The 20,319-nt window shown below is 28.5% G+C and overlaps 2 protein-coding genes and 1 pseudogene across 2 annotated transcripts; 2 read left to right on the top strand and 1 right to left on the bottom strand.

Moving 5' to 3' along the window:
* Nucleotides 1–193: 193 nt before the first annotated feature.
* Nucleotides 194–3,915, top strand: LOC124952113 (lipoamide acyltransferase component of branched-chain alpha-keto acid dehydrogenase complex, mitochondrial; the record flags this gene model as incomplete). The annotated part of the gene is given in 10 exon segments (XM_047501490.1): nt 194–214; nt 1,176–1,300; nt 2,448–2,935; nt 2,938–2,978; nt 3,135–3,530; nt 3,630–3,647; nt 3,650–3,703; nt 3,705–3,788; nt 3,790–3,823; nt 3,826–3,915. Coding segments are annotated over 10 exon segments (1,305 nt in total), but the record flags the coding sequence as incomplete, so codon positions are not given.
* A 149-nt stretch (nt 3,916–4,064) lies between these two features.
* On the bottom strand, nt 4,065–12,597 carry LOC124952246 (annotated as a pseudogene).
* A 3,637-nt stretch (nt 12,598–16,234) lies between these two features.
* Nucleotides 16,235–20,095, top strand: LOC124952696 (pre-mRNA-processing factor 6). The gene is made up of 9 exons (XM_047502964.1): nt 16,235–16,490; nt 16,594–16,653; nt 16,938–17,064; nt 17,145–17,695; nt 17,772–18,552; nt 18,636–18,851; nt 18,952–19,293; nt 19,369–19,712; nt 19,790–20,095. The coding sequence occupies exons 1-9, from the start codon at nt 16,396–16,398 to the stop codon at nt 20,067–20,069; spliced, it is 2,796 nt and encodes a 931-aa protein (XP_047358920.1). The 5' UTR covers nt 16,235–16,395; the 3' UTR covers nt 20,070–20,095.
* The last annotated feature ends 224 nt before the right edge of the window (nt 20,096–20,319 follow it).

Raw genomic sequence — 20,319 nt, 5'->3', positions numbered from 1 at the left:
TTCAATGATAAATGATGATAACTACTGGTTATCACCATAACTCAAGGTCTTTTGTTACTTCTATATTTCAGTCGTTCCGAAATTTCTACGCTTTTCCTCGTGTTTCTTAGACGCGGAATCTCTTTCTTTTTTTATTTTTTATCAAAATTAATTTCTCTTTCAAAATCGCGATGGCTTTCGTTTTACAATTCGGCTCCTCTCTATTCTACGATCGGTAAAGTATACGTTTACTATTTCTGCTTTGTCATTGTAAGTGTCAAAAATAATGTGTATGTGTGTGTGTGTGTATGTGTGTGTGTGTGCATCTATATGTGAAAGACAAAGAGAGAAGGGAAAACTTAAATAGAAAAAGGAAAACAAAAAATAATAGCAAAATTGAAAAATATTGTGAAAAACCAATCAGTGTTTTCGTGATTAAATTCTTTGTTCAATATTGTGTGTGTGTATGTGTGTGATATTATTCAATGGCTGTCATTCATAACTTAACATTTTTTTAAATATTTTTCATTTATTACGTTTTCTTTTTCTTTCTCTTTTTTTTATGCTATTCAGTCATAATTATACAGAATTCAATGACCTTAATGCATTATGCAAGATTATTATATCTGTATATAATAATCTAATAATAACTATGTCATAATTAAGTTTAATAAGAGAGATACAAAAACAACTTGTTGCCTTTAAAGGAAAAAAAAATAGTTCGAGTGTGTTAATTTATGAAAATGATCTCTCGAGTGTGTTTGGTGATGGTTTTCTGTCACCTTTTTATATTCATCTGTATACCGATATAGATATGAGCCAAAAATCTTATCGCACATGAATTCCTTTCTTCAAAATTTTCTTGATCCTCTCGAGAAAATCTCAAAAAATATAAAAATCGTCTTTTTTTTTATTCTCATTAATATTTTTATTATAGATCGAAATAATGTTTAAAAAAAAAAACAAATAAAATTATTAACGAGATATCGTTTAGAAATTAATCAAAACATAAAAGAATTTCGATAGATGTTATCGAAAAAATGTTCGATTCAAATAATATCGAATTGAATTAATTGAATGAATTAATATGTAATGACATTTCTGCGAGTACTTTAAATCGAGCGTAGATAGTCTGATATATATCGGAATATCCGAGACGAAAGAGAACATTTGTCTATCGAAAAACGTTTATGCAGAGTAAAAACGGCTGTACGTCGAAGCGACGTTTCCTGTCGCTGAGCTCTCTTCGATCAGGCACCATTGTCCCATTTAAGTTATCGGACATCGGAGAAGGCATTCGAGATGTCACTGTGAAGGAATGGTGAGTAAAGTGTTATTTGAGTGATTTTATCCCACAAGATCGACGTTCCCCTACTGTTTACTTATAATTTATCGAATTTCAAATGAAATGAGCAAATAACTTCAAAGTGCATTAATAATTAATTGAATAATACGAAATACCTTTCTATAGGTAATCAATCGATCTCAGAAAAAGATATGACTCTTCAATCATAAAAATTATCGATCCTTCGGAAGAAATTAACATTCTTCGTATCGATCATTCATAGATATCCACAAAATCGACATTTCCCTTCTGTTTACTAACGATTTATCGAATTTCAAATGAAATAAACAAATAATTGGAAGTGGATTAATAATTTATTGTATAATATGTAATATCTTTCTATAGCTAATCAATCGATCTTAGAAAAAGATACATTTTTTCAATCATAAAAATTATCGATTCTTCAAAAGGAATAGGCATTCCTCATATTGATCATTCGTAGGTTTCACACAAGATCGACGTTTTCTTTTTATTTTCTTATGATTTATCGAATTCCAAGTAAAATGAACAAACAATTTATTAATTACATTAATAAGATTGGTCAACAATAAAAATCTTTTTGACCTAAAAATAATCTATTTATATTGATTTCAACATAACCAAAATGAATATAAATTTCAAACTCATTGTTAACTATTGATTGTTAGCTATAGCCCATTAATGCTATAAAAGTAATTTTATGAATACTTAAAAAATTTGAAGTCAGGCAATACGTTGGTGCAACTGAGTACATAAATGCTGAATCGTTGTTGTTCATATTTTGTTTATTGTCTCTTTATAGGTTCTTTGAAGTAATCGTGGTGTTCATTTAATGTTTGTTTTTATTATGAACGCATCACTAACGGTTGAATGTGCAAGTATTATATTTAAAAAATAATAGATAATAAATAAATTCTAATGTCATATTCGTTTTTCTCATTCCAAAATTAAATGGATTTGACTATTAATATTAATGAAAGAATTTCAAAATATATTTTTGTTGTACAGTGTAGTATAATAAACATAATAGTATAGTATAAAATATTTTTCTATTGATAATCAGTTAATCATAAATAGATATTTTATTATAAAAAATGTCGATCATATGGAAGAAATTGATATTCCTCATATGAATGATCTGTAGGTTTGTAAAACCAGGTGATAGAGTGTCTCAATTCGATAACATCTGTGAAGTCCAAAGTGATAAAGCCTCGGTATCGATAACTAGTCGTTATGATGGTTTTATAAGAAAACTTCATTATAAGATAGATGAGATCGCTCTTATTGGAGAACCTTTGGTAGACATCGAGCTCGACGAGGAAAACATCGTCGAAAAGGAGCAAGAAACGAAAACAATGGAGACGGGAGAAGGAAATAACTGCGGGGAATTAGAAAAAAGGGATGATAAAGCGAATTCAGAACGTTTGACGGATATCCATTCCGAAAAGATTCAGATCATTGCAACGCCAACTGTCAGAAGACTGGCTACGGAGAACAATATTAATCTTGCTGAGGTCACCGGCACTGGTAAAGATGGACGTGTCCTCAAAGAAGACGTACTAGAACATCTTGAAAAATTCGATTTAAAAAAGATGGATGTTTCTCGGCAGCCTGGAAAAATGATTCCAATAAAAAATATTCCAAGCATATGTGGACAACCATGACACAATCCTTGGTACCATCTTTTTCTCATCTTCTTTCTTTTTGTTCTCTAATATTATATATTTTTTTTCACTTTTTTTATCTCTTTTTCCCTAATATTTTCTCTTCATCTTTTTTCTTTCCCCTTAATAATCCAACGATAAAAATAAAAATCTTTACGATTTTTTAGAATATACCACACTTCGTCTATAGCGACGAATGTGACATTACCAAATTGGTACGTTATCGAAATGAAGTGAAAAATTCATTCAAGGAACAGGGTATTTTTCTATCTCTAATGCCTTTCCTGATAAAAGCTGCCTCGAATGCTTTGCAAGTAATTCCCGAATTAAACGGTTGGGTCGACGAAGAGAAGCAATGCATACGAATTTCTGAAAGACATAACATCGGTATAGCTATGGATACTCCGGAAGGTCTAATTGTTCCAAATATAAAGGACGTTCAGAATCTCAGTATTTTGTGTATCGCTAAAAAATTGAACAGGCTTCAAGAACTCGGTAAGAAAACATCGATTTCTTTGGCTGATCTGACCGACACAACTTTTTCCTTGTCCAACATTGGTGTGGTAAGTTTCGTTTAAAAATAAGAAATGTAATTTTCTTCTCCTTGTTTTCTTTTATTTATTATCTAAAATTCAGGCACCTATGTCTTCCATTTGTTCCAGATCGGAGGTAGTTACGCACCAAAACAGTGATTCTACCTCCGCAAATAGCGATCGGAGCTTTCGGTAAAGTACAAAAAGTTACCACGTTTTGATGAAAAAGATAACGTGATAGCAGCTAATATAATCGCTGTTAGTTGGGCTGCGGATCATCGAGTGATCGCCTGGTGTTACGATGGCAAAATATTCGAACTTGTGGAATATTATGTACAACATCCCATCGAATTAGTGTTAAGATTATGAAATATATTTCATTTTGTTACGACATAATAAACAAATTGGCAGAATACGTTGATCGGTTGACTATAAACAAGACTCTTTAGCAATAAGTTCATTATGTATAATTGATATCCGATGATCTAACTAAAAGTTACTTAGATTATCGCCTTATAATTGTTTACGATATTGGAATAAATCACTCTCTTCGTTTTTTTTCTCTTTTTTTACGTACATATTTATTTCTTTATTTATTGCTGCACAACCAAATAGAATCTTTTTCGTACAGGTAAAATAGGTATCTCAACATATTGAAAATGTTGCGCTCGGTTCGGCGTTCATTGGCTTGGATTGGCTTTATGATGGACCGACCGAACGCTGACATTTGTGTTATTTTATTTTATTATTATTATTATTTGTCTTTTATATTATATACATCGATCTATTACTAGTTATATCATGTGTATGTATATTTTGAAGTATGACAATCATCTCAAACATGCCACGCTAATAAAGTGGTGGTACTAATAGTCGATGCAAAATTATAACTTTTTTTTCATAACGATACAATAATCGAGTGACGGTACCCATAACAATGTAAATAGTACGCTACGTTATTACGTTAGATTACAAAACACGTTGATGAGGACCTAATAAAAATAAAATGTTTTCACAAATAAAATAAAATACAATATTCAAAAGTATAAGGCCGAGTACGACCACTTGATTGATTTCCCATTCGCTTGACATATTTATTATGTACATTTGCGCTAAATATTTCCCTTTTTTTCAATCATACACTAACATTCAGTCATTTTGTCAAACACCACCTTAAAGGTTTCGTCCAAAAGATAGTCAGTCTGTTTAATAGTTAGAATAGTAGAAAAAGTTGTATATATTATAATATATTAATGGTCCAAATCCGTTTAATACTTAATATATTTTTAGTGATTGTTATTAGCTCACTCTATTCTCTGTAGAACGAGGAAGAAACGTCCCCCTGACTTCCATTGCTTTTCATTAACTTAATTGTATTGGGGTCCTAAAAAAAACAAACGTACAGAAAAAATATCTGTTCGCTAATAATAATACTTAAGAACCATAGAAAGAAAAAAATAAATGTCGTGTTATAGTGTCTATCATGTACAAAAAGTCATAAATTGAATTTGTACAAAGATACAAATACATATAGTAATAATATTAATAATAATAATAATAATAATAATAAAATAATAATAATAATATAATATAGACGCGAATATAAAAAAAATGTGTAGTATTTACGATGTCACGGTATCGCTTGTCACCACTGCTAGTTCATGAATAAATGCACACATCGTAAAATGTGTAAATGTCATGGTCTGTTATGACTAGGTTTAGAATTTCTCTATATAAACACATAACGTACATATCATAAACGTGATACAAAGCTGCTCTCGTGCATAAAAAAAATAATAATATAACTCTAAGTAAAGATAGATAATCTTAAGAAGTAGTTCCATTTTTTTACAAGATCTTCACCTCTTATCATTAACTTCCAGAAAGTATTGTATAATCTATATATAAATTAACATCAGATATATTAAGAATCATCGCAAAAATAATTATATTTATAGTTGGAAGTACGTAGATCGATTAATCTGCCTCTTTTTCTTTTTTCTTTTTTTTTTTTTAACATATTAACTTGTATATCATTAAAGATTTGCACTGGAGTATCGTATATTACAACTTATCGTATCATAGTTAAATATATTAAGTAACTACAAATACCTACACATTTAGAAATAAGAATTTCGAAAAAAATTTTCTTTGTCCCCTTGTTAGTTACTCTTTTTTTCTTACTGAGTTACGTTAAGAAAGAAGGAACTGCTTTGAAATGATATACATATGCGTGTAAGTTCATCTTTGTAAAATTTATACATTTAAGTGCAACTCTCTCAAATGCAATTCTTTTCAAAATGCATCTTGTATCTCTTTTGTATAATTTATCTTCTTTATGTAACTAACAATTCCTTATAGATTCAAGCAATATAGTATAATTGTTTAAGATATATAACCAATATCTTTTAGACAGTTGAATCTATTCAGTTTGGTGAATGTAAATTTATATATACCTATGTAAACATGATTATTATTTAAATGCAACAACACACTGTGCAAATTTAGTTATATACTTGTGTTTCATTATAAATGCAGTAATCTAATCTAACATTGTGTGTATGACATGATGTAATAAGATTAATATTAAGTATACCAATTCCAAGAATTGGATAATTACATATATATAACTCCAACTTAAAGTAAAATTAAAGTATGGATTGATAATATATGTGCGTGTGGGTATTATTGCTTTCTTTAAAAATTCAAATTAAATTCAAATAACATTGAATTTCTAACTTTCCTACAGGTTTTTATTCTAATTAATTTTATTAAAATTATATTAATTTGAGCTATCTGTTCCTTATATGATTCTAAATATTTCATTATATGCTACTGTATACTTCTGTGATAATTTTCTACTTGTCAATACAACTTTATAAAAAAAAAAAAAATACTGAAAATATAATATCCTACTATCGACTGTTATAAAGCATAGTTTTTAAAAGATATACATTTGTTTCTCAAAATCATGAGATAAATCACAACCATGATAATAAGTTCTTATTGTTAGTCTGTTAAATTATTATTTGTACCAAGTTAAGGCTAAATATTATAAAATTGTTTAAATCACAAAAAAAAATAACTGTACTTTGTAATGAGGAGCCTTTGTAAATAAGAGGAAAGAAATACAGTATATACATACTGCAACATAAATCTAACAAATATACACATATACTATTGTGTGAAGAATCCAATCAGTCATAGATAATATAAAAATATTAATAACTTTGATGTGATCAATAATAATGAACTGAACTATATAAACATTGTTACTTAATACGGCACATAGAAGAATATCTTTTTCTTCTTTCTACATATTAACAAGGTTCCTACAGAAAAATATTATTTTATAGTTTTAATTATCCATCACATTCACACAAAATATGCTTCTATATTCTTTAATAATTATGAGATTAATTTGCTTATAAATACAAATGAAAATATAATATAATAGAATTATTTGCATATTTGAAAATACACATACATATTTATCTTGTTCCAAAAGTTATTATACATTGTGATATAAATTTATAAAAGTTATAGAAAATATAAGATAATATTCGCGCGCATCACGAATTATCAAGAATATAGCAAATTATACATTTTGCAGAGACAGATATACGTATGTCTGTAGAAACCCTGTTCATCTATAATTAATAAATCTTTTATATAATTTATGCATAACATGTGTGTGTATTTATCTATATGTATGTGCATAATTAATAAATAATATTTTGTTTTCTGGCACATTATTAATTCTCGCAAAAGAGAACAAGTTGACATAATTCAACTGTTTAAACAACATCACAGAACTGCATACAAATATGAAGTTCTGCTTTTTAGATAGTTAAGATTCAAGAAAGAACCTTGTCTAGTCTTCTACTAGTAAAAACACGTTTATACTGTAAGGACCAAATACTATATCTCATTCCATAAAAAATGTTAAAATTTTAAAAAATAACATATTCAGACATTATTATATAGATCACATTTTAGTTTGCCCAAGTATCTCCTCAAAAAGCTTAAAGTTATTGCATACTATAAGCATTTTAAGTATCAATTTATACATGGCATTCTTAGCAAACATACAACACTGGGATACAGTTACATTCATTAATAAATTTGGTTTTAGAACATCCAGGTGAGAACTTCTATGTAGATCGCAATTTTAGTTTTATACACGATAGTGTACTTTTAAAAAGATTTTTCATTTTTCATTATTGATGACGACTGATCATACATAGATACCACGGCACCAGTAGCGCGAGAACGGCAACTGCATTATATGATCAGATTTGGTGAAATCTATTCCATCAACTTCTAAAATTTTATCACCAGGTCTAAGAGTACCTTGAGCGGGGCCATCGATTTACTTTTGTCACAATAATACCCTGAGATAGGAGATTCATGTATAGTTCCATAATTGTTATTGCATATACATATATATATGTGTATATATATATGTATGTATATATATGTATAGTGGTGTGTCAAATAAAAAATACATAACGAATAATTAAATTAAAAAACTTTTATTGATATACCACACTAGAAAAATATTAATGTTGAATACACTTACAGTTTCAGCTCCTGCGACACCACCAGCTATACTAAATCCAAGACCAGGGTTTTTTTTTACTTGAACAGGCAACTATAAAAGAGTAAACATTATATTTTTACAAATTATAGGTATTGCCAACATTAGTACATATTATAATTAACGTACCACATTTGCATTTTGTGAGGTCAAACATCATTAAATCGTGGTCTTCTTTCTAATGTTAATGGGTTCATTAGTTATCTTATGTACTTTATTATCTAAATATATTGTTATTCAAAGATTTGTTACTAGCTGAAAGTAACGCATACTTCTATCGGAGCCTGCTCGTTTTCACATCCATACAATTTGTAATAAAGAATCAGAATTATGACAAATATCGTTCGTACTTGTTTCGTTTTTACTATATTTTCCATTTTATTATCATTTGTATTATCACATGATATATGTATATTTGAATATGCCATTTGCTATTTTCTTTAATTGATTCAAGTTTTTTCTTGTGAAGAAAGTGGACTCCTATACTTTTTTTCCTGTAATAGGAGATGTAGGTTATACTTAATACCTTTAATGTTTTCGGCAATCGCATTCTTCCATAAGTGAGTTTACACTTTTATTCAATGTATCATTGTTGCAATTAAATTTACAGTACCGAATGTTTTGTTCTTAGAACTGGTATTTTACTTGGTTTAAAAAACCGATCAGTCTCAATTGTTTGATCAGATTTGTTGTCTCTGGCGATGATACAAGATCATTAGTATTAAGTGCCATTTTTTTTTCATTAGCTGAAGCATTACTTCTTTCTTTATCATCGAATGTAGGATTTTTTATAGCTGCATGAACATATTCCTCTATTTTAACAGGTTCTATATTTCCATTTGATTTTGGATATCATCAACCTTAGAGATGGTTAGATGTATTTTGTAAGTTTGTTACATGATTTCTTGATGTAATACTAAAAAAAATTCAAAATCATTTATATTCTTATTATCCTATCATTACCATAAAATAAGATGTGTGTATATGCGTATATATGTATTAGAACTTACTATTATTAAATTGTTGAAAAAGTGCAGCCTTTTTGGAAAATGCAGCTGCAATGTGATATGGTGGTGGAACTGGGGGAAATTCATTTGATCTTACTTGCTCGAACTTTTCCCATCAATATAATAGAAGTATTATAGGTTCTATAAATTTATCAGATTCCACGATCTTAGCTATATTTGCTTTAGAGTAGTCATCTGCATCCAAGTAGAATTTACGTAATCTGCTACTGTAGGTGTCTTGGCAGATAATCAGATGTAGGATTGCGTACATACTTTGCTTCTCGAATATCGGGACTCTTTTCTTTTGCAAAGTACTGTTTATTAGCCTCATCTGAGATTCTTCTGAATTGGAGTGTTCTTTTTTCCTGATGCACTATTGACTTTGCCAGAAACATTACAATCTTACAATCTTTTGGTAATGATCAATTGTTGATATAGATAAAGATAAACTCAGAAATCAAATAACATTACATTAGGATGTCTATACTCAAAAAATATGTTTAAAATTTTATTGAATGTAAATACCTTATTAGTAAAAACCTTGTGAGAATGAAGTGCCAGATTTGGATGCATTTTCTAAGTAGATAAGGTTTTGTAATGATAGCTTCTTTAATCATTGTCTGCTGTTCTAAATTCATCTGAAATTGTAAATTTGTATTTATTATAAAATTTTGCTCAACTATATAATATTTTCTGAACATACTTTTTGGTCATGTGTAGTTTGATGATGTAAATTGCGAGCATGCCTGGCAAGATTACGTAATTCTTTTGGATAAGGAGTAGGTGCTCGATGAAGTGATTGGGAACTTCAGATTCTACTCAGCAGCGAAACATATCTTTTCCCAGATCCAATTATCGAGCTATTGAAATTGGTCCTACAGCCTTGTGCCATTTCTAACAATACAGACGTAAACGATTTATTATAACATTAATTATATTATAAAGAAATAGATTGTAAATTTTACAAAACTAAAATATAATTAAAGAATTTTGGTTTATTCTAATTTATTTCATTAATTATACTTTACCATTTCAGTCTTCATCTTGCTGATCATTATCCACTATAGCAGCAGTAATATTTACAGTATTTATATAAGTTTACTCACTAAATGCACGCATGTTACATATTATAAAATGAATCTAAACTTACGTTCAAGATCTTGACGTTGCTTTTGAGGTAACATAAAGCAACTCAATACCATCATATCTTCTTCACAATTAAATTCTTGTTGTAATGGAACCAATGGTTGACTTTGATTATCACTTAACCATAGTGCTTTTAAATTAGTTAAATTTAACATGGAAACTGGTAAAAATTTGATACAATTATTCACAAGATTAAGTACTCTTAACGAAGATAAATGGCCCATTTCTGGCGGTATACACGTAAGATTATTTGATCGTAAAGAAAGCAAAGATAACGCAGTACAGCTTCCAATTTCTGGTGGTAAACATCGCAAATAGTTATTGTCTGCATTTAAACAATGCAATTTTCGTAAAAGTCCTATAGAAGACGGTAAATACTCAAGGAAATTCTTAGTGATTATAAGCTCTTCTAAGCTTGACATCTGACCAATGTCATTTGGCAGTGCATTTAATTGATTGTCATCAATTTTAAGTGTCACAATTGTACGTAAATAACACAATGTATCTGGAAGCTGATAAATTTCATTTGATGAGAGGTTCATTATTGATATATCTCTCCACCCTCGTATTTCTGATGGAATAAGATGTACTGCATTCATAGTGCAATCAAAATGATTTAAAACGATATAGCTGTTCAATATTTGGAGATATACGTCGTCTATTCATTACCATCTATCCATAATTCAGTAAGATTACACAAGATCACCAACAAACTTCAGGCTACAGATAAATTAAAATTCAATAATTAAAAAAAATTTATAACAATAGTCATCCATTACTATTATACTTACTAATTCGGTGAAATCATTGTTACCAATATCAAGCCTTTGCAAATTCACTAAACGGCTCATGCTTTTGGGAAGTGTCATCATATTATTTTCTCGAAGTTCCAATGTCCTTAAAGCTGAAAGCCGCCCGAAATTAGCTGGAAGATATTCTATATATGCATCATTTATATATAGTTCCCGTAATCCAACAATATGTGTAATAGCATCAGGAAATCTTTCAAAAGGATTAACACTATATCTATAGAACGAAGATTTTTACATTCTTTTATACTATCTGGTAACTCTTTTATACCTGAAATAGAGAGATGATTTAGTAAAAATTAATGTATTTCATTTAATTTTATATATAATAGGAGTATTAAATATATACTAACGTTTTTACCTTAAGTCTAAATATTCAAGATTAATTAACGATGCTATGGCGGGTGGTAAAACAGTACTTCATTATCGCTAAGGGAAAGTATTCTCAATTCATGGCACTGGAAGAGTGGTCTTGGAAGATCCTTTATCTGCAGAATATATTGTAATGTTTTATAAAAGAATTAATCTATTATAAAAATTAAATTAAATTAGCAAGTAAAAAATAATATAGAAATACATTATTAATAATAATTGAATTTCAACAATATAACTGCATATTTACCCTATTGGCATCAAGATATAATTTCTCCAATGTTCTCTCATAAATGAACACATCAGGTGGTACATCATAAAGATTACAGTGATTTAATTGTAATTCACAAATATCTTCTTCCTGTGCTCTCAGACATGCAGCGCACTGCCACCAGGCACTACCCATTTCATTAACTATATACGTGAGCCAATGTTACCCTGCTAATTATTTAATTAATAATAATTTGATAAGATTTACTAATATATTAATATCATGAATATCTTCTATAAAACATAAGGTTATTGAAATCAAAAAGGTATTGTAATATTACCTGTTGTCTGTTAAATAAGTTTGAACATTTAACACACAGTGCTTCAATGTTTATTTCCGTCAATTATAAATGTACATGAAAAAAATACGTTCACATAGAAATCATTAAAATCATTCAGCCGTCATGGGGTCGACATATCGTTTTTTTCGAGATGGTCGTGAGAGATTTATGTTCCCTCGCACCATTGCGACTCGATGAAACACAAGATATCAAAGATCAGAAGATTCTTTGATTAAAAAAATATAACGATAATAATTGGCACTAAAGAAATGTCAAAAAATGGAGGTTATCGAATATTTCTCTTAAATAATCTATTTTTCTTCACACCATAAACGTTTTAACATTTATTTATACTTACCATACTGACATTTGACAATTTCAAAGAAATTTAATGTAACGTAATATATTACAATATGATTTTATTATTGTAATAATTTGATGCATTTGAATAGTCTCAAACTTTTTATTTCACAAAACAACTTTTATCATAGCATAGAACATTAGATAGAACAAACGAATCGAATGTTTTTTATCCGACTAGTATACGTACACATATCAAGTTATAAATCATTTGAAATATTTCACAGAATCATTCGTATATATTAAGGTTGTTCATCACCTTTCGTTCGAACCGTGACTTCAGCGACAAGTATGGACAAAATATGAACTACAAACGCAAGCGGGAAATATTTTCTCCACCGTGTGCTTATCGTATCGATATATAAGCTTGTATAGGTTATACTCTTTCATGTGTGACCTAACAATTGAATTGGTGTATAATAGAAATTTATGTACATAGTAAAAATAGTAGTATATCTAATAAAAGCAGAAAAAAATCATATGTTAAAACTTCTTTGAAGATAGATTAATTGAAAAGTGTTTGTTAAATTTTATATTTTTTATTTCTGTTTAAACTCATATAAGCAGCTAAAGCTTATTTAAGCAACTATTAGCTCGATATAACACATTTACAATAGAATATACAAGGATATAAAATATTATATACATTATGCTAAAAATAATATCGTGCATCTAGATCTTACATAGATCTTACGTAGAAATTGCCGCATATGGAGATTCACAAATTGACGATGACTCTATTCTTTTTAAATCAAATTAAATTTCAATCGCGTTCAATGCCTTTCGGAAAAAAACGCGAAAAATCAGTAGTACCACGAAATCTATTTAATTAAAAAATAGTAAAGAACCATTTCAAATTTCATCTAATCGAAAAATTTTATCTTCTTCCGTATAAAGATTTAAATTAGTATTTATTCAACACAATCGATTTTAAATCGATAATACCGCAAAATCTATTTGTCATATCTATGCATTTCATTATCATTTTTATAATCTGCACGAATCATGAATAACTCTATATTCTTGTAAATATAATTTTCAAATATCTGTAACTCAAAATATTCCGCAATTTATATCGAAAATGAAAAATTCTTAACCTTTAATCTTTCTGTAATAGCATGCAAGTAAAAAATATGACATATATTTAAGTGTGCTTGTTTGACCGTCATGTGCGTCTTTACCCAGCGCAGTTTCAACTGCCATATCTTATACGTTTCGTAACTATGACTTTAATCTAGAGAATTTAAATTTATAGAAATAAAAAATTAATGAAAAATAATTATGAAAAATAAAAGAAGGAATTTAATTAAACTTAAAAAAAAGAAATAAGTGAAAAATGTATACGACCTGACTTTAATAATAAAAATCCATAAAATATGAAATAATCCTATTTGCTGCATATGCATGGAAAAATGGGACCGAAGACGGAAAATATCATCTTAGTTTTTCAAATCTACCGTACACCCATCATCATAAAAACATTTTGAGCGAGAACATAGTAAAATTAAAATATGACTAAGAGCCATTCTTAAAAGGTTCGAAAATAACTCAATAGCCTACAGTTGCTCTCTAAACCATAGTTTGTTGGAGTTTCTTCGGTATATAGCCTCTTCTTTGTTTCGTACCTTAACCACTGCTGCAGGGCATTCCATGACAACGATTAGTGCTAAAGAATTAGAATCATCTCTGATTCTAAAATATGGAAGGAAAACGACAACCCAATACAATCCTGAAAAAATAACTTGAGCTTTTTGTAGGTTGTTATAGGTTGAGTTTATCTTTAATGATGCACTGACTCTAATGCGCGATAATTATTCATTAATAGCGAGATGACACTCTACTTAATTCGTGAAACTTTATTGTCCTGTGTAAATATAATCTATGTGATCGTTAAAAATATTTTTTTCAAAGGTTCAATTCAAGTATACTTGTTATTTAAATCGTAAAATACGATAAAATTTTAATCAATAAACAAGCATTGCTTCTACTTCATGATTTTTTATTTATTATTTTATTGATTATTTTACAATAATCAATGCCTTCATTGCTCTGCACAATGAAGTTCCGAAGTAGAAAAATAAAAATAAAATTATTAGTATCATTATTATAATAAGAAACTGTTGAGTATATTGAGGAAATATTTAATATAAAAATTATTATCCGACACATTACTACTTCGTGATTATATGTACTATTATTTAAATATTAGTTAAATATACTCCATGTATATTATACATTGTTAAAATAAATATAAAATAATTTAAATTATATGTTATTTAAGCTTAGTCGTTTGACCGTAGAAGGTCAAAACTTCGATGTTTACTTGTCAGAATGTAAAAGAAAACTGATTTAATAACCGTAAAAATCATTTGAGCGTTCGTTTTTGTTAATATTACATGCAGTTAATAACTCCGAGTTAAAAATTTATGTTCATTGAAATATCAAATTAGAATTATTTTATATTTAACATTTGTTACGTATTATGTAAAGTTTAAACGGATGTAATATTATTTAAGTATTAGTTCATTATATTCCGTATACTTTTACATTGTTTAAATAATGAGAAAATTATTGAAAATATAAATTATTTAAGTTTAACCACATGCGTAGAGAGAATTTCGATGTTTATTCGTCGAAATGTAAAAAAAAAAGAATACTATAGTACTCGAAAATTGTCAAAATCAATTGAAAGTTCGTTTTCGTTGATATTACATATAGTCGATGATCCCTAGATCGTAATTTAAATATATTGAAATATTAAATTAAAATTATTTTGTATTCAAAATGTGTTACGAACTATGTAATCTTTATAAAAATGAATAAACAATTATGATAAATTATTTTGGTATAGCTATTAAAAACTAGTTAAGTTCTCTATAATATATATCGCTAGTATATAAAATATAAAAAGAAATTTTTCTAAAATTTCTAAAATTACTATCTTAGAAACTATGGCTCTTAAGCACAAATGGCTAATCACATATTTCCTTTTTTTTCCATAGAATCAACTGTTCAAGTCTTATTAAAATTCCCGAGTGAGTTACCTTGGTTTCTCCGTGTGAACATTGCAAAGCACGTTCTTATGTTTGGAATGGATCGAAACATTTGAACATCAATTTATGCTCGCATAAGCAAGTAATTATCTATTTCACGGAGCGACATACACCACTTAGCATATATATAAAAATCAGTAATGGGGGTACAAGCTTCTTCTCTTTTATTCGCAGATTTCAAGAGGCGCCACTATACAAAACTTATATTTTACGAAAAATATCGAAAGTAGCATTTACGTCAACAATGAATCCAAATGTAATACTTCACCGATTTTGATAAAGAAGGTCTCATTTTAAAGATAAAGTTTTAAACATGGAAATAACTTTGTCGAATTTTTGGGAAAGCTTTATATCTATATATAAACGAAGAAACACTATTTTTGACACAATTTTTTTCCAAAAAAATAAAACTTTTTCAAGAATTTTTTGAAATAAATGTCAAATTAGGTAAAACCAAAAAATATTAAAAAAATATTAAATATAAGAAAGACTACATCATAAGACTGTTTTTCATATTTCTAACTAAAAATTAAAAAAATAGTTGTTTCGTTTAAAATTCTAATTCAAAACGACTATAAAAGAATTTGACCGATATATGTGGCGCTTCAATCGCAAATGAATATTCCTTATCCTTATATTTTAGATTATTAAAATTCATAAAAATAATTATGGAAATTGTTTACGATAATAAAATATACATAGCTATTATTTATCATTTTTAATTCTATCGTTATTTATTTTGTATGTTCATATGTGATTTGTGGATAACTATCTCATTCCTTTATTTCATATGTATAACATCCTCATGATCGTAATATAAAATTCTACATCCTTTCTATATATCTTTAAGTTCATGCGTGTTCGTAATTTCTGCTTTGTATAGAGTCGATCTGATAATAAACTTCGTGTGGTTTTTCAGTTTTGTTGTTAGTCTGTTAATAATTGAAAAATTATTGTTAATAGTTCCTTTTTAAGTTGAAAATGGAATGAAATTAAAATGGCAGTTCCATCTGTATCTTTGTCAACGAGAAACAAGAAACATTTTCTTGGTGTACCTGCTCCACTCGGATATGTAGCTGGTGTCGGAAGAGGGTAATTTAAACGATACAATTTATTACACTGTTTATATATATACATCAAAACTAAACAAAAATTAATTTTTTTTAGAAATTCATTAAAATTTAATTTATTTTAGAGCCACTGGATTTACAACACGATCTGATATCGGTCCAGCACGAGATGCTAATGATGTATCGTAAGTATTGCTCTATATGAATAGAGGAGTAGTATAAATAAATGTCGAACAATCTGAAAGTCAAGATTAGAATGGAACAAGACTAATTTGTAAACTATATGATAATTTATTTTATCCATTCATTATAATGTTTTGTAGGTATTATTGTGTCATTTGTTTCTAATTAATATAATGACTGCAACAGTATAACGTAATAGCCTTTCAAATATTCTTATAGTATTGATATCTTTGTTCATTTAATATATGCTTTTAAATTAATTATTTATTATCTTTAATGTATATAGAGATGATAGGCATGCTCCTCCTACAAAACGTACAAAGAAAAAAGAAGAGGAAGAAGAAGACGAAGAAGACTTAAATGATTCTAATTATGATGAATTCTCTGGTTATGGAGGTTCTCTTTTTAGTAAAGTTAGTATATTTATTAGCAATATTAGCAGAATATTCAAAATGTTATTCACATTATTGTCAATATTTAAAAATACTTTTAGGATCCCTATGATAAAGATGATGAAGAAGCTGATGCAATTTATGAAGCAATTGATAAACGAATGGATGAAAAACGTAAAGAATATAGAGAAAAACGTTTAAGAGAAGAATTGGAACGGTATCGTCAAGAACGTCCTAAAATCCAACAACAGTTTTCAGATTTAAAAAGAGAATTAGTTAATGTTACTGAGGATGAATGGAAAAATGTTCCTGAGGTTGGAGATGCTAGAAACAGAAAACAAAGAAATCCTAGAGCAGAAAAATTCACACCATTACCAGACTCAGTATTAGCAAGAAATTTAGGTGGCGAAACTTCTACCAGCATTGATCCATCAAGTGGTTTAGCATCTATGATGCCCGGCGTAGCTACACCTGGAATGTTAACACCAACTGGAGACTTAGATTTAAGGAAAATTGGACAAGCAAGAAATACCCTTATGAATGTAAAATTAAATCAAGTTTCTGATTCTGTAGAAGGACAAACTGTTGTCGATCCAAAAGGATATCTTACTGATTTACAGAGTATGATTCCAACATATGGTGGAGATATTAAGTGAGTGAATTTTATTTATTTAATTTGGATAATAGAAAGTTGCATTGATTAATTTATATTTTTATTTATTTCTTAGTGATATAAAAAAAGCAAGATTATTATTGAAATCATTACGAGAAACCAATCCTAACCATCCTTCTGCTTGGATTGCATCTGCTCGATTAGAAGAAGTAACAGGAAAAGTTCAAGCAGCACGAAATTTAATAATGAAAGGCTGTGAAGTGAATCCAACATCTGAAGATTTATGGTTAGAAGCTGCAAGATTACAACCACCTGATACTGCAAAAGCAGTAATCGCTCAATCAGTACGACATATTCCAACATCTGTCAGAATATGGATAAAAGCTGCTGACTTAGAAACTGAAGCAAAGGCAAAAAGAAGAGTTTATCGAAAAGCTCTCGAACATATTCCGAATTCTGTAAGATTATGGAAAGCAGCAGTTGAATTAGAAGAACCAGAAGATGCTCGTATTCTTCTTAGTCGAGCTGTAGAATGTTGCCCAACTAGTGTTGATTTGTGGCTTGCTTTAGCCAGATTAGAAACCTATGATAACGCAAGAAAAGTTCTTAATAAGGCTAGAGAAAATATCCCAACTGATAGACAAATTTGGACTACAGCTGCTAAGTTAGAAGAAGCCAACGGAAATAAACACATGGTAGAAAAAATTATTGATCGAGCTATATCTTCTTTAAGTGCAAATGGAGTTGAAATTAATAGAGAACATTGGTTTAAAGAAGCTATGGAAGCAGAAAAAGCTGGAGCAGTACACTGCTGTCAAGTTATTGTTAAAGCCATTATTGGCTTTGGTGTTGAAGAGGAAGATAGGAAACATACTTGGATGGAAGATGCAGAAACTGTAAGTTATTGTAATTGTTATATTATGTCTATTAATTTTTCGTATATAAAATAAATATAAATACAATTTTATATATATTCTAGTGTGCGCAACAAGGAGCATTAGAATGTGCAAGAGCAGTATATGCATATGCATTAACAACATTCCCTAGTAAGAAATCTATTTGGTTACGAGCAGCTTATTTCGAAAAAACATACGGTACACGTGAATCTTTAGAATCCTTGTTACAAAGAGCAGTTGCACATTGTCCTAAAAGTGAAGTACTCTGGCTTATGGGAGCTAAATCTAAATGGTTGGCTGTAAGTATTTATAATTATATCTTTTGTACAAATTATATTTTGTATTTTTATTTTCTATTATATTGCTCATAATCTATATTTTTTCTGATGTGTATTATAGGGAGATGTACCTGCAGCAAGAGGCATTTTATCTCTAGCTTTTCAAGCAAATCCAAATTCTGAAGAAATTTGGTTAGCAGCTGTAAAATTGGAATCAGAAAATGCAGAATATGAAAGAGCACGACGTTTACTTGCAAAAGCTAGAGCATCTGCTCCTACGCCAAGAGTAATGATGAAGAGTGCTAAGTTAGAATGGGCTCTTAATAATCTTGAGGCAGCTTTACATCTTTTAAAGGAAGCCCTTGAAGCATTTGAAGATTTTCCTAAATTATGGTTAATGAAAGGACAAATTGAAGAACAACAAGGAGATCTGGACAAAGCATTAGAAACTTATAATCAAGCTGTAACTATATTTTTATACTCTGTTGTATTTTTTATTTTCTATTAGAAATTTATATTTACTTTTCAATATTTTTAGATCAAAAAATGTCCTAATTCAATTCCTTTGTGGCGTTTATTAGCACAATTGGAACACAGAAAAAATCAAGTAACAAAAGCTAGATCAGTTTTAGAAAAAGCACGACTACGTAATCCCAAAAATGCAGAATTATGGCTTGAAGCCATTAGAAATGAATTAAAATCTGGTGGTGTACGTGATATGGCACATACTTTAATGGCAAAAGCATTACAAGAATGTCCTACATCAGGATTACTTTGGGCAGAAGCAATCTTTATGGAACCACGGCCACAACGAAAAACAAAAAGTGTTGATGCTCTTAAAAAATGTGAACATGATCCACATGTTCTTCTTGCAGTATCAAAGTAAGAATTTATTGTGTACCTATAAATTTTAATAATTAATATTTCTAATTATTTTAAATATGTGTTATTTGTTATAGATTATTTTGGTGCGAACACAAAATTTCTAAGTGTAGAGACTGGTTTAATAGAACTGTTAAAATAGATCCAGATTTAGGAGATGCATGGGCTTATTTTTATAAATTTGAACTTCTAAATGGAACCGAAGAACAACAAGAAGAAGTTAAAAAAAGATGCATTGCTGCAGAACCACACCATGGTGAAAATTGGTGCAGAATATCTAAAAATATTGTAAATTGGTGTTTAAGTGTAGATCAAATTTTGATAATAGTTGCAAAAGATTTAAAAATTCCTATATAAGTAATATAACGTTTTTTTGCACAATATATGCATATTGTACATATTTAAATAAAAAAAATTATATTCATTTAAATAAACTTAAAAATTAATTACTTTGATAATATAATAAAGTAAAAAATAGATCTGATTATGTTAATCCTTACATTTTTTTTTTTATTTTTCTAATATCTATATTTTATAAATTAAATAATATATATATATATGTTATATATATATATGTTATATATATATATATATATATGTTATATAT

The sequence above is a fragment of the Vespa velutina genome, chromosome 10, assembly GCF_912470025.1.
Source record: "Vespa velutina chromosome 10, iVesVel2.1, whole genome shotgun sequence".
In the NCBI taxonomy this organism is placed as follows: Eukaryota; Metazoa; Arthropoda; class Insecta; order Hymenoptera; family Vespidae; genus Vespa; species Vespa velutina.
This window is presented reverse-complemented; position numbering and strand designations above follow the sequence as displayed.

What these genes read in the sequence shown, in the direction of transcription:
- LOC124952696 (XM_047502964.1), top strand. Translation starts at nt 16,396, where the DNA reads ATGGCAGTTCCATCTGTATCTTTGTCAACGAGAAACAAGAAACATTTT. An exon ending in GTAGCTGGTGTCGGAAGAGG is followed by an intron (nt 16,491 to 16,593) that starts GTAATTTAAACG and finishes AATTTATTTTAG; the next exon opens with AGCCACTGGATTTACAACAC. An exon ending in CGAGATGCTAATGATGTATC is followed by an intron (nt 16,654 to 16,937) that starts GTAAGTATTGCT and finishes TAATGTATATAG; the next exon opens with AGATGATAGGCATGCTCCTC.